Below are 12,942 nucleotides of genomic sequence, written 5' to 3'. Positions count from 1 at the left end.
TCTATTTGTTACATTACCAGAATATTGTATTTATACTTATAAATAGGCCTCTCAAAATATAAACTGATCAACTCCACTATTTATTAATTTCTTAATTTCTTAAGTACACGGTTAATAATATAAAATGATTTAAAATAAGAAAAAATAAATACGATGAAAATAATATAAGTAATCATAAACTTTAATGTAAATTTAATAAACAGCATTTGAAATATCGTCACTTTTCTGAGCTTTTTAATTTGTAGAGTTGATCAATGTAGCTTCCGAAGGGTCAAATCCCAATCGAATTCGAGCAAACACGATACATTTGCATTTCAATAATAACTAGTACGTTGATATAAAACTCGTGTTTAACAGGAAGTATAAAATACTGAATATTATAAACATTAAATCTATTGACTTTTCATGTATAGTTATCTAAATATAATATTGATAGTTAGATAACATTAAAACAATATGATGAAAAAAGTATGCGAATATCTATTGTATAAAAGTAAACGTTCATATTATCAAGGATATTGAAAAAAATTTGATTATTAGTTAGTTAGCTTGACTAGTTCTAATGTAAATATTATGAAATCGAATGTATTATTAAATTAATACATATGAAATATTATTTTACTAATAAGAAGTTAATTTCTTTCAAATTCTTTCAAACATCACACATTTAATCAAAGTAGTATCGACGTGAATCAATGCACTTTCCTAGCGATGTAAAAGTTATCAGTATCAGAAATAAAAAATTCTATATGTGAAATGGTGTTGTTACTTTAACCTGCCATAACCATATTTATGTATATCCTTACATATATATATTTCCAGCAACTTTCATCATAATTTTTTCAAAATTCACACTCATATGTCTAAGAAAATCATACGACTAATTTAATCATTTATTGTGACCAATAATGACATTTTTTTTAATTTTTAATTATAAATATGACAGATGGAACAAAATTTAATAGATGATATTAGGTTAAGTAAAAAGTTCTGAGCGTTTTTCGCTAGATGTCTTTAGTGAGCCATATCTCACGATGTGCACATCGCATCGAGTCATAGTATACACCGATTTCAAGGTGATATTACGCATCAAAAAGGTTCTTTGTCAGTTTTGTGTTCGGTGAAGCCAGTTGTGTGTTACAGCGTTCGAAAATGGAGATAAAAAAAGAGAAAATTCGATACATTCTTCAGTACCACTACGACCAAGGTGAAAAGGCGGAGCAGGCGGCCAAAAAAATTTGTGCTGTTTATGGACCCAGTACAGTATCGAATGCAACAGCAAAGCGGTGGTTCCAACGATTCCGTTCTGGTAATATGGACGTCGAAGATGAGGCACGCTCTGGTAGGCCAATCGTCGAAAATGTGGATAAAATCATGGAAATCGTCGAGTCGGACCGGCATGTGAGCACTTATTCCATTGCCCAGGAACTGAAGATTAGCCAGAAAACCGTTTGGAACCATTTGCATAAGGCTGGTCTCAAGAAGAAGCTCGACGTATGGGTGCCACATGAATTGACGCAAAAGAACCTTTTGGACCGAATTGATGCCTGCGATTCTTTGTTGAGACGTAACGAAATCGACCCATTTTTGAAGCGGATGGTGACTGGCGATGAAAAATGGGTCACATACGAGAACAACAGCCGAAAAAGATCGTGGTCCAATCGCGGTGGGCCGGCCCAAACGATCGCCAAGCGTGGATTAACGGCCAAGAAGGTTTTATTGTGTGTTTGGTGGGATTGGAAGGGAATCATCCATTATGAGCTGCTCCCATCGGGGCAAACACTTAATTCGGACCTCTATTGTCAACAACTGACCAGACTGAAGCAGGCGATCGACCAGAAGCGGCCAGAATTGGCCAATAGGAAAGGTGTTGTGTTCCATCAAGACAACGCCAGGCCGCACACATCTTTAACGACGCGTCAGAAGCTCCGAGAGCTTGGCTGGGAGGTTCTATCGCATCCGCCGTACAGTCCAGACCTGGCACCAAGCGATTATCACCTTTTTAAGTTTTTGCAAAATTTTCTTGATGGTACAAAACTGGCCTCAAGAGAGGCTTGTGAAAATGAGCTGGTCAAGTTTTTTACCAATAGGGACGAGGACTTCTTCAACCGCGGAATTATGAAATTGCCTTCAAAATGGACAAAAGTAATCGAACAAAACGGCGCATATTTAATCTAAATCGAATAATCTTGACTATGTTAATTTCATCGTCGAAATAAAGCGAAAAAGCGCTCAGAACTTTTTACTTCACCTAATATTAGGTTTCAAAGAAGCGATATTTTATATGCAACTAAATGTATCAAAATATCGTAGTGTTATCTTAATATTTATACATCACAGAATTAATAAATTATTAATCTCATAATTACTTACCACCCACTCATTTCGACCACCAATTAGACGATGCGTTAAATATAATCTTTATCTCGGATGTTTGATTCAAACATGGACGTAAGTTTCGAAAGTTTAAATGGCGTTGGGCGCGTAACGAGAATACAGTTGGAACGCCATCTGGAATCGTTGCTTCCGGTATTGAGCAGCAGTATAATGGCAGTTGCGCGCAAAAGTCTGTTTATTTACGTGCTGTCGATGATTAATTGATCGCGAAATCGCGTCTACAAGCGATATCCGATGAGTGAGTTCAATGGAAACGAAAACGAAATGGTGTAGAGGTGAAAACATAACTAAACAGATTCGCAGAATATAAAAGAAAGAAAACGCTAGTGAATGTCGTGACTGTGGAATTCAGCCTATCGTCATCGTTCTAACCTATTTCGCGAAACATCGTATTCTTCATTCTGGAATTTTCTGACGCGCTGTCAACGTTTGTTTGCCAACAGTGGTTCGGCATGATGCCATGTTCCCGCAAACGCTGAGCACGGAACCGTGCAAAATTATTACCATGGCTGACGAAGTACTGCCGGCGAGTTTAGAAAAGCTCGAAATTGATCGTCTCTCATCGAGCTGTCCTCAGTAAGCATTTACCGCCAGAAAGCTCATTTAAAGCGCCTGCTCCTCGCAACTGTCCTATTCCAGTGCCTCGAACATTCTGAATTCTATCGTGTGTGCTCGTTCGATGTATCGGTTCGTTGCGGTTTTGCGACTCAATCCATTTTCAACGCGCGGTCAAGGTCTTCGGTTGAAACCTTACCTCGTTTCAAGAGTTACGCGACAATTTCTTGTTTACCCATCGTATGCGTGCATCTTGTTAATTTGATTTATTAATGATGCAAGCACTCGTGAACACGCATTTTAATGATCGTTACTTCTTGTACTCGATGCTGCGAAATAATAACATCGACTACGATCCGTAAGCAAATGTTTACACATATTTCGAGCAAGTTAAAGGGCCTCCACACAGAGTCATCTACATTTACGAAATATTGCTCTTCGTTAATTTACGCGTTAATACGATAAAGGAAACGAAAATAGAATACAAGTGAAGTGCAATGATTGATGTTCGTCAAAATGTGATACCGTGGATTTATTGAATCTTAAATATAATTTCATTCAATTAGTGCTCCATTTTATCGTGGCTCCAACATGAATTCACGTAGTTGGATGCTATTGCATAAGCGACCGAGTATTAAACGTTTACCAATATCCGATTCAAGGTTACGTGGCAAGAATGATGAATCATCGCGAGATGATTTTAAATCATCATATAGTTAATGTTTTTGTAATGTTTTCAAATCTCTTTCTCGACAAGATTTTATTGAATTTTATTTACGATATACGAATGTTGAAGGGATTATGCGTTCCCAATAATTATTTTTATTTGTCGTGATGTTAATTATCAACACTGCTTTCTATTGTTTCAGTATTACACCTACTGACAAAGGGAAGTCGTCAAATCCATTTAGAACAACAAGTAAAATCGTCAGTTCTGATTGCAGTCATTTATTTCGAAGACGATTGATACCTGTCAAGCCAACGTTAACCACAAACAGTCCCAGAGGCGTTAAAAGCACAACGAATTTTAAACCATCAAAAAATGAAAGAGTACTTGATAAAAATAAGAAAAACTCAATAATCAAAGAGGCTGTATTAAAATTAAATGATACTGGCACTAATTGTCTTAGTGATAATCTAGCGAATACATTGATTAAAGAAACATGTAAATTTAATATTTCTGGTAAAAACTCAAAGATTTTTGGCCATGGTACGGTCACAAAGGACTTTAAAACACTAAATATTAGTGAAGACTCTAGACAAGCTAAAGACGATACCAGCATTCAAGATAATTATCAAGCTAATAGTTTCCAACGTGCACGTAGTAATACAATGCCAAGCTTAAAAAGAGGGCCTGGGCCAGGTGGAGGCAATAACAATAATAATAATATTAACAATAATAATAATAATAGTCAATCAGAAGCTGCTGGCTCAACTGGTCAACCTTCAAGTTCAAATACATGTTCAGTACAAGCACGAATATCTCCACCTTCATGCGATGTCACTATTGACGAGCTTGCCAGCTACTTCGAGGAGTTTGTTCATATTCCAAAGAAGATGTCGCACATGGCAGAAATGATGTATATTTAATTATAATATATTGAATTGTAACAGACAGATTTCTTATACGGTTTTTCAAAGACTAGCATACAATACAATGTTTATGCATGATTACAAGTCTAAACACTGTATGTTTGCTACAAATCCAATTTAATTTGGTACCTAAATTATATATAATATACAATAAAACAAAAATACAAAAAAAATCTGCGTTTTTGTAGAGTATTAAATTTAAATATTGTTTTTTTTTTTTTGTAAAAATGGTATAAGAGAACAAAGATGATAATGTATTCATTTCAAAAAGCCATTTGTGTCAAACTATTTCATTTAGTTCAATGAAAAGATTTTAATGTATTTGTTTTTTAAATTTTTGTATTATGAAATGAAATATTGGTACTAGAATAAATTTCTTGCAACTAACGTATTGTATTATTAAAACTCCCAATTTACTTGCGCGTTTATTAATGAAAGAATAATAAAGCGTTATATGGATAAAATATATGAATATCACTTGACACTCATCTGTTAATATGATACATAATATATTTATCTGCATAGGCTTATGGTACTTAATACAATGATACAAAGTAACCATTAAATTACTTAATGATAATAAGCTTTGGTACGTAAACAATGACGATATATTGATCCGTTTTTACTTTAGGTACGAGTGAACCATGTTGACGCGCGGTGTGTATGATCTTGACGAAAGCCTAAATGCATTAAAAAATATCCATCTATTTGGTGTGACGACTGTTTCATTTTTTAACATTTATAAATGGTTATTAAGCAATTTCTGACACGTTAATTTCGTTGGTGGCCCCGCGCAATACTCAAACTCTGTATCAAAAAACATGAGGTTTGTCACTATATCACAGATTTATTAAAATTTCATTTGAACGGAGCCACAACGAAACAAATTTTCAAAAGTAGGCAAGTCAAACCGAACAAGAAGGGTTTACTTCATATTTTACGAATTATAAAAAGAATGAAACTATCTTTTCATGGAAACTTGTCTCCAAGCCGAGAGACGCAGTGTTCGAAAAAAGAAATTCGAAATAATACAAAAAGGAAAGTATATAGAACCATAGTACGTATTACAATCCATACTTAAAAGATATGCTAAAGCTGTCACACGATTTTACTAATTGTAAGCAGTGAAAGTAGTTATTCAATAAGAGTAATAAAAATAGAACTAGCGTTATGAGTTGCTACTTTGATAATTATGACGACGAATATTTATAGGCTATAGACAAAAAATTTAACTCGAAGATCGAAATACTTCAATTCGGGAGCCTTAATATAAAGCCTATATATTTATTCGTGGCAACGAATGGTCGAAAAAACGTTAAAGGATCGATAGCCTTACATAAACCAACTAGCATATTGAGTATACATACTTTGCTTTGAACTACCGAAAGCACAACGATGATAGAGCATTATTGCATTCGTGATAGCTCCATTAAAGACTGGAACATCTATACGTTACAATCAAGTTGAAACACGCAGCGTCTCCCGACCAGAATTCGATTTCAATGCATCGTGAAATACGTCGATGTAAATTTTTTGCTTGTTTTCGTTTTATTTAAAAATCCTTTGAAATTTATTATTTCAAATACAATAGAAAGGATATATACCTATATCTGCTCGAATCTCTAATTTGAATATGGACAAACAAGTATAAAATCGAGATCGTTTTTGAATTATTATATATATATATATAAATTACCAAATTTATTCTCGTGTAACAATCTCGTAAGAAAGATTGAAATTTCAATTACATATGATTCGATATCCTCGTGAAAAATTAGATCGAGCATATATAGTCGTCAAATACAAATTCAAATGCAGTTGATCTGTTCCTTTTGTCTAAACAATATCAGTCTCTAGATCCAGTGGAAAGGCCACATGATGCCCTTACCAGTATTTAACATTTAAATATACTACTCTCTTCGTTTTGCTCGGATAAAATGATGTACATGCGACAGTGTTGACATTCAAGATAGAGAAAATCAAATACATTACTTTGTATATATGATGGACATTATTTGCCATCGATTCTCGACGAATCGAATTCGTGCATGATTGTATTTCAACATGAATTCTACGAACTATGGCGACAACATGATCGTTAGCGAAAAATCTTGAGTGACCATTCTCCGTGAGAAACACAACATTTTGATCGGTATAAAACGCTCATAGAAAAAGTTTGTTGGACGTAATACAACTACATTTCTAACACTACGTAAACATGATGCTTTTTCACGTGCATTCACCGCATCATACTATCATAGAATAAATTAGTCAACTCACACAACAAAAGTATGTAGTGTTTGCCTCGCTAATTATAGTAAAAAACATTATATTTATTGGTATACTATGTAATTGTGGCAATATAATGTCGAGTTCGCGACGAGTCCCGGTAAACTTAAGCCACAAAAGTATTCCACATTCGAATCGATATATCAATTGTATCGATATCTATTTGGAATCATTCGTATTATAGTTTGTTACTAGACAACAAACACTGGTTTGTCAGACGTTCGTGCGTCCGTTTCATGAAAACGTTCGTTTCGTTGAAACGACACGATTTTCTTTCTGTTGAGCAATAGTTACGGGCCGTACAAGAAGCATGACATTTTATTGCTCATCTCTTAATATTTTCACGGCAAAATGCGCGTGAAAAAAATACCACACATTCATAGTTGTAACAATTCACTACACTCGCGTACATAGTCGTCTTATCATCGCTCGCACTTTCGTACTTATATTCTATCATCTTCTCTCTCTCTCTCTCTCTCTCTCTCTCTCTCTCTCTCTCTCTCTCAGCTTTTATTCCATTCATTCGTTTAATATTTTTTTCTTGTTCTTATTCGTTTAAATGTTTTATATATTTAAAGTGTCATAATGGCTCACTTTGCTTATCGTGACATAGTTCAATGTACGCCTAGGGACTTATACGTCTAACGATACGTTCCGCGGAGGACGACCATGACGAGACAACGATATACGTCCTCGGGATCGAAACCCTTTCTTATCCGAGAAATATTCTTGTACAACGGAATTACGAAAAAAGACGTGGATCTGTCGGTGTTTCACATCCCGAGGAGATTTACAACTACCTTCATGGGCCTATCGCCTAAACTCTACCCTAACTTGTCGTTTGTATGTTTAGTAGAAAATTTACAATTTTTTTTTTTTTCAAACACTTTGTACGAGCAACATCGATGACTTAATTTTTACCTTCAAGTAGTATCTCTAGTATTTTTTATTTTATTTTATTTTTTTCTCTCGATAGGTTCACGTAGTTTCGAAAAAAGTTTGTCACTTCTCGTGGCGACGTGCATTTATATAACGTACTTACATATGTTTGTTTCTGTTATTAGTAACTTCTTCTTACTCGCGTCTTAACGAATTTGAAAAAAGAGGTCTAAATTAATACAATGACGAGACATATTCAGATGTAGGTACATTATCGACTCACCGTAGAGAACAGATAGCTCTTGGCTTTCCTTTACAGATTGTGATCACAGTAAAAAATAATAATATATATATATATATATTTATATATGTATATGTATATGTATATTCGTCGGAGAAACGAACGTGTGCTTTCGAATCGTATATTTGGAATACACTGTTCACAGAACAAAAATACACACATCGAAAAAGTTTTTCTCGTTTACGTATAAAACGTACTTAATCTCTCGTATAAAATATTGTCCTACTCGACGTATCGTTCGAAATCAAACGAAAAACTTTGCATATCCTAATTTATTATATTAATAGAATGATTGTATTTTAATACAGGCTTGTGCATTCAATAATCGATGCACAATCTGTGCACTTGGATTTGCAAGGAGTGAATCCAAAAGAAAAAAACAAGATTTGAATTTTAGGAAAAGTCAGTCGCGATTGATTCGAGATCAATGAAGAAGCAATCGCGCAGATTACATAGATGTCGCAACACTTCTGTTTATCTGCGTCGTAATCATACATTGACGGATTAATATAATCGATTACATTGTCTACCATTTAAAATTCTACTTTTTAGTTCTCAACTGTTTCCGTTCTACCGTCTAAACATTATCTTTTTTTTTTTTTAATAATAAGATACCTTTGTCAAATATTTTTAATATACTCTCCAAATTGTGAAAATGCTTAATAAATAGCTCAAACGTTGAACGATTTCGTTTTAGATTCTATAATATATATCGAATACGTAGCGGGTAGAGAGATTCTATACTCTTATCTTCAGTCGCAACGTTTTGGCTCGTTATTAGTCGGCAGTTATCCACGATTGGTCACAAAAGTTTAAAGTCTCATCGATACACAGTACGAGCAAGACTCAGTTTCATTTTTTCGTTTCTCAGTTCCATGGCACACAAGATCATTGTTCTTGATCATGCTTCCTCGATGACTCTCAATTTTCGTAAAGATAACGAAAGAACACTTCGTAAATTATCCACGATTATCGCAGAATTTTCTTTTCCTTTTCTTCTTCTTCTCTTTTTTTCTTCTTTCTCTTTTTTTGGCAGCGTTTAACAACCATTGCTTCGAAAAATCTGGTAACGTTTACAAAATTCTTCGCCATCAAGAGACAGCTTATAAATATTTCCTGTACCATTCTGTACTTTCGGTAATTCTCCTTTTTTTCCAAGTTTCCTTCTTTTTTAGAATTCATTATTCTTGTTCGCACAGATAATATCTCTGCAGATTTTTTAATATAAAAAAGGACACGGTAAACAGAGTCTTCAGACGTATTGCTAGAGATCTAGCAATAAATACCATAAAACTCCATGGCACAGTTAATGTGCGCTGGATGGAAATGACCGTGCGGTACCAGGTGACTCTGCATGTGAGCTGTGTATCAGTCAGTTGGTGGTTCTAGATAGGGTATTTCGCTAGTGACGTTGAATGACTCGAAATAGTGATTAAGGAACTCGAACGTGGGTCGCTTCTCGGGGCTAGCATCCCAGCATTGTAACATTAATCGGTAAATGCTGTCCGGCAGCGGGTGATTCAATGGTTTAGGCATCCGATAGCCTTTATTGATCTGATCGATTACTTCGCGACCCTGCATACCTGTAAAATGAAACGAACGATCGAAGAAATAGCAATAATTATTTTCTATATTTTTAATTGTTCGATAAATTTAATTTATACAAACGTCGATTATTATGTAAGGACCATATCAATGAGAAGATATCAAACAATTACAATCTTGAACATAAGTTAATAAATAGTGAATTAAAAACACAGAATTGCAGAAAATTAATGAAATTACAAAAAGAAGAATAAAACACAATTAAAAGTTAATAAATCAGAGTAAACGGTATTATTGAAACTTACCAGGATAAGGAACTTGGCCATAAGTGAAGAGCTCCATCAGCAGCACGCCATAAGACCAAACATCGCTTTTGATGCTAAATCTGCCATAGACAATGGCCTCGGGAGCAGTCCACCTAACAGGGAATCTACTTCCCTGTTTAGGACAGTACTCGTCATCCTCGATCGCCCTGGCGAGACCAAAGTCGCAAATCTTTGCTTTATTCTTCTCGCCTATCAGGACGTTCCTCGCAGCAAGGTCTCTGTGTATCAATTGTTTGCTCTCGAGATGTTCCATACCGGATGCCACCTGTGCAGCAATGTAAATCAGATCCTCGAACTGCATGTATTTGCCGTCACCTGTCCTGAGAAAGTCCAACAAGCTGCCATTGCACATGTATTCTTGCACGATATAAATCGGTTCTTCCTTCGAACAGATCGCGTACAACGCGACTAGATGTCTATGTCGGAACTGTTTCATGATAGCCGCCTCTTGGAGGAACGCCTCCGTAGACATGGTCCCTGGTCGCAACGTCTTCACAGCCACTTCGATTTTATTCCTCCATTTACCGTAGTATACCTCGCCGAAATTGCCGTGGCCTAATTTCCGTATCAGCTGTATCTCGTTTCTATTGATCTCCCATTTGTCTCGTAACTCGGGCCCGAGATCCCACATGTCCGGCTGCGGTTTTGGACAGGGCTTCGAAAGCACATGACAGAGACCCAATGCATTCTCTGCAACAGTCACAGTTCGCAAAGTTACAGAGGAATTCCAACGAAATTGTTGTTGCAGGGAACAGTGTACAGGTTGATGTGGTTTAAAAAAAAAAATACCGTCCAAAAGTTTCAAATCGTATGCGTCACTTTAGAATTCCATTTGCTGTAGGAAACATTTTAATAAGACAAATAGAAGAAGATTACTTGTTAGTTACAGCGAACAAAAGTGGTTCTAAATCTTCGACCGGTAACGTAGCTTATGTTGTATGAAATAACGTCTTAAGGCAAAACTACCATATTTTAAGGGCAGAATACATATGTAATGGCGCAAGAATTATATTTGTACGATCATATATTTTTCGTAAAGAATAGAGACAGTAAAGGGGAAGAGATTAAAATAAATCACTAAAGATTCAATACAACTTACTGCTGTACGCCATAACAAGGGCGGGTAGGGTCGGGAATGTCTGGTTGGTAGCGATAAAGAATCCTCCATTGTCGAGCGGCTTAATTTTATAGTGTTTTACATGATGACCCCTTCCCTCCTCCCAATCCTTCACGGATAAACTGTATCCTCGTGGATTGTGCTCGCTGGGTCTCACCAAGAACGTTCCCCGAGGGTTTTCATCCACCAGAAGAAGCTTTCCAGCTTCTTTACGGGAGACATTCTCGAAAAACCAACTGCAGATGGAAAAAAGAAACAGAAAGGAACAGTGTCCAAGATTAATAAATTTCAAACTTTCTCGATCATTAGATGACACGTTTGTTTGCTTCTTCGAATTCTTTTAATTTAATTTTATCGGTACGCCGCGCTTTGTTCCGATTATTCGTGAGCGTTTCGGTTCGCTTTTTCAGGACAGACCTGCGAATGAAGGTTCCGTGTCCTAATGGCGCTATATCTATACGTATCCTCGCTGTGTCTATGAAAATGACGCAACAAAGCGCAACGTACTAATAAAAAGACGATTGAAGAAACACGAACGTAGCGGCGGAAAAATAAAACTTTAAAATTGCTACTTGCGTATGCGAGTTTTTCTGATCTTTTTATTAGACATCTTTTATCAGTCTATTTATCATTTTTATCTATCTTTTGTAGCCTGTCGCAAGATATACAGGGTGGTTGGTAACTGGAGGTACAAGCGGAAAGGGGGTGATTCTACGCGAAAAAAGAAGTTGAAAATATAGAATACAAATTTTTTTTTTTTTAATTTTTTTAAAAATCTACAGCGAGATCTGTTATAACGAGACGTGATAAGTACTCGCGTACCGAGCGAAAATTCAAAGTCGATTTTCTCGAAAACGAAGCCTCGAACGAAAAATTTTTATTCTATATTTTCGACTTCTTTTTTCGCGTAGAATCACCCCATTTCCGCTTGTACCACCAGTTACCAACCACCCTGTATACTATATCTACTCATTGGTTTTGCAAATGATAATTCAACTTTGTAAAATTATACTATCTTGCCCCTTTACTCGTTAAACTTTCCTTTGTCCGCAGCTATATGACAACGTCGAAGATCGTTAAAAGAAAATTCGTAACGAAGGAAAGCAAGTCGAATGTATTATATAAACTGCTAATTGGAAAATGGAAGGAAGACTCACTCTTCGCTCTCGACCGAACGCTCCACGGCCACGAAGTTCCACGGGATGAGACCTTCTTGCAAAGTTGTCAAGTGTAAAACTTTCCACCAGTCGGGCTCGGAATCGTCCAATACTTCCATCCGGTCTCCCTTTACGAAACTGACATCGGTGCTCTCGCGCGCGGTGTAATTGTACAGGGCCACCACGATCTTGTTCGACCTTTGTGAATGCGCTGTTTCCAGAACAAATCAACGTAGAATGACGTACACGTGGAAATACGAACTATTTAAGGAATCGAATCCAAATTTTCGCGAATGAATCTGATATTGCACAGATTATTGGCGATTGCAATTGCAATTGACAGAGTATCGATCGACGAGATTAGCACGCGTCGATGAAATACTGCGGTCGTCGATTCATATAGAGTTATCGTTCGCAAACAAACTATTGTTGAACGTTAACGACGAAAATATTGAAATTTCGAATTTTATCGACTATTCATCATATACATGTAAATATTGAAAATTGAATAGTTTCTCAATATGAATGGACAAATTTTTTGAAAAGACATTCATAGGGCAAAGTGATGAATTAAGTATAGAAGTTAATTACATAATTACATATGGTCTTTTTTTTTACATTTTACAAATTTTAGTTTGCTTCTTTTTGCTTATTCAAAACTACATTCCTGTGAATTTACTATTAAATGCTCAAATACATTAGAAGATATTAATTACAAACATTTGTTGTTCACAGTAATATCATTTTAGAAATAAATTAATATTTTTGAACAGTTGTACGAGT

General features: G+C 35.7%; 2 protein-coding genes across 7 annotated transcripts in view; one reads left to right on the top strand and one right to left on the bottom strand.

Annotated features, from left to right (window-relative positions):
• Nucleotides 1-2,518: 2,518 nt before the first annotated feature.
• On the top strand, nucleotides 2,519-4,932 carry LOC138178966 (homeobox protein 6). 2 transcript variants are annotated; one of them, XM_069111358.1, is made up of 2 exons: nucleotides 2,519-2,973; nucleotides 3,822-4,932. In XM_069111358.1, exons 1-2 carry the CDS (start codon nucleotides 2,858-2,860, stop codon nucleotides 4,540-4,542), a joined length of 837 nt encoding a protein of 278 aa, XP_068967459.1. In that variant the 5' UTR covers nucleotides 2,519-2,857; the 3' UTR covers nucleotides 4,543-4,932. The 2 variants fall into 2 exon arrangements, with proteins under 2 accessions (XP_068967459.1, XP_068967460.1); XM_069111359.1 differs by lacking the exon at nucleotides 2,519-2,973 and adding an exon at nucleotides 3,004-3,310.
• Src64B (Tyrosine-protein kinase Src64B) overlaps nucleotides 4,646-12,942 on the bottom strand; it is an 87,637-nt gene continuing 79,340 nt past the window's right edge. For all 5 annotated transcript variants that reach the window (XM_069111350.1, XM_069111346.1, XM_069111348.1 and 2 more), the window contains 4 exons: nucleotides 12,160-12,370; nucleotides 10,985-11,238; nucleotides 9,865-10,575; nucleotides 4,646-9,597 (listed from right to left, as the gene is read on the bottom strand). In XM_069111350.1, the coding sequence (XP_068967451.1) occupies nucleotides 9,383-9,597; nucleotides 9,865-10,575; nucleotides 10,985-11,238; nucleotides 12,160-12,370 (1,391 nt within the window). In that variant the 3' untranslated portion in view covers nucleotides 4,646-9,382. The remainder of the gene's footprint in view (nucleotides 9,598-9,864; nucleotides 10,576-10,984; nucleotides 11,239-12,159; nucleotides 12,371-12,942) is intronic.

Source organism: Bombus flavifrons, chromosome 4 (genome assembly GCF_040668555.2).
Source record: "Bombus flavifrons isolate JBK064 chromosome 4, iyBomFlav1_principal, whole genome shotgun sequence".
Classification (NCBI taxonomy): domain Eukaryota; kingdom Metazoa; phylum Arthropoda; class Insecta; order Hymenoptera; family Apidae; genus Bombus; species Bombus flavifrons.
The sequence above is the reverse complement of the archived record's forward strand: the minus strand, read 5'-3'. Positions and strand labels throughout refer to the sequence as shown.

Coding starts and splice junctions, on each gene's coding strand:
- LOC138178966 (XM_069111358.1), top strand. CDS start 2,858: ATGTTCCCGCAAACGCTGAGCACGGAACCGTGCAAAATTATTACCATG. Junction 2,974..3,821: donor CTCTCATCGAGCTGTCCTCA/GTAAGCATTTAC, acceptor CTATTGTTTCAG/TATTACACCTACTGACAAAG.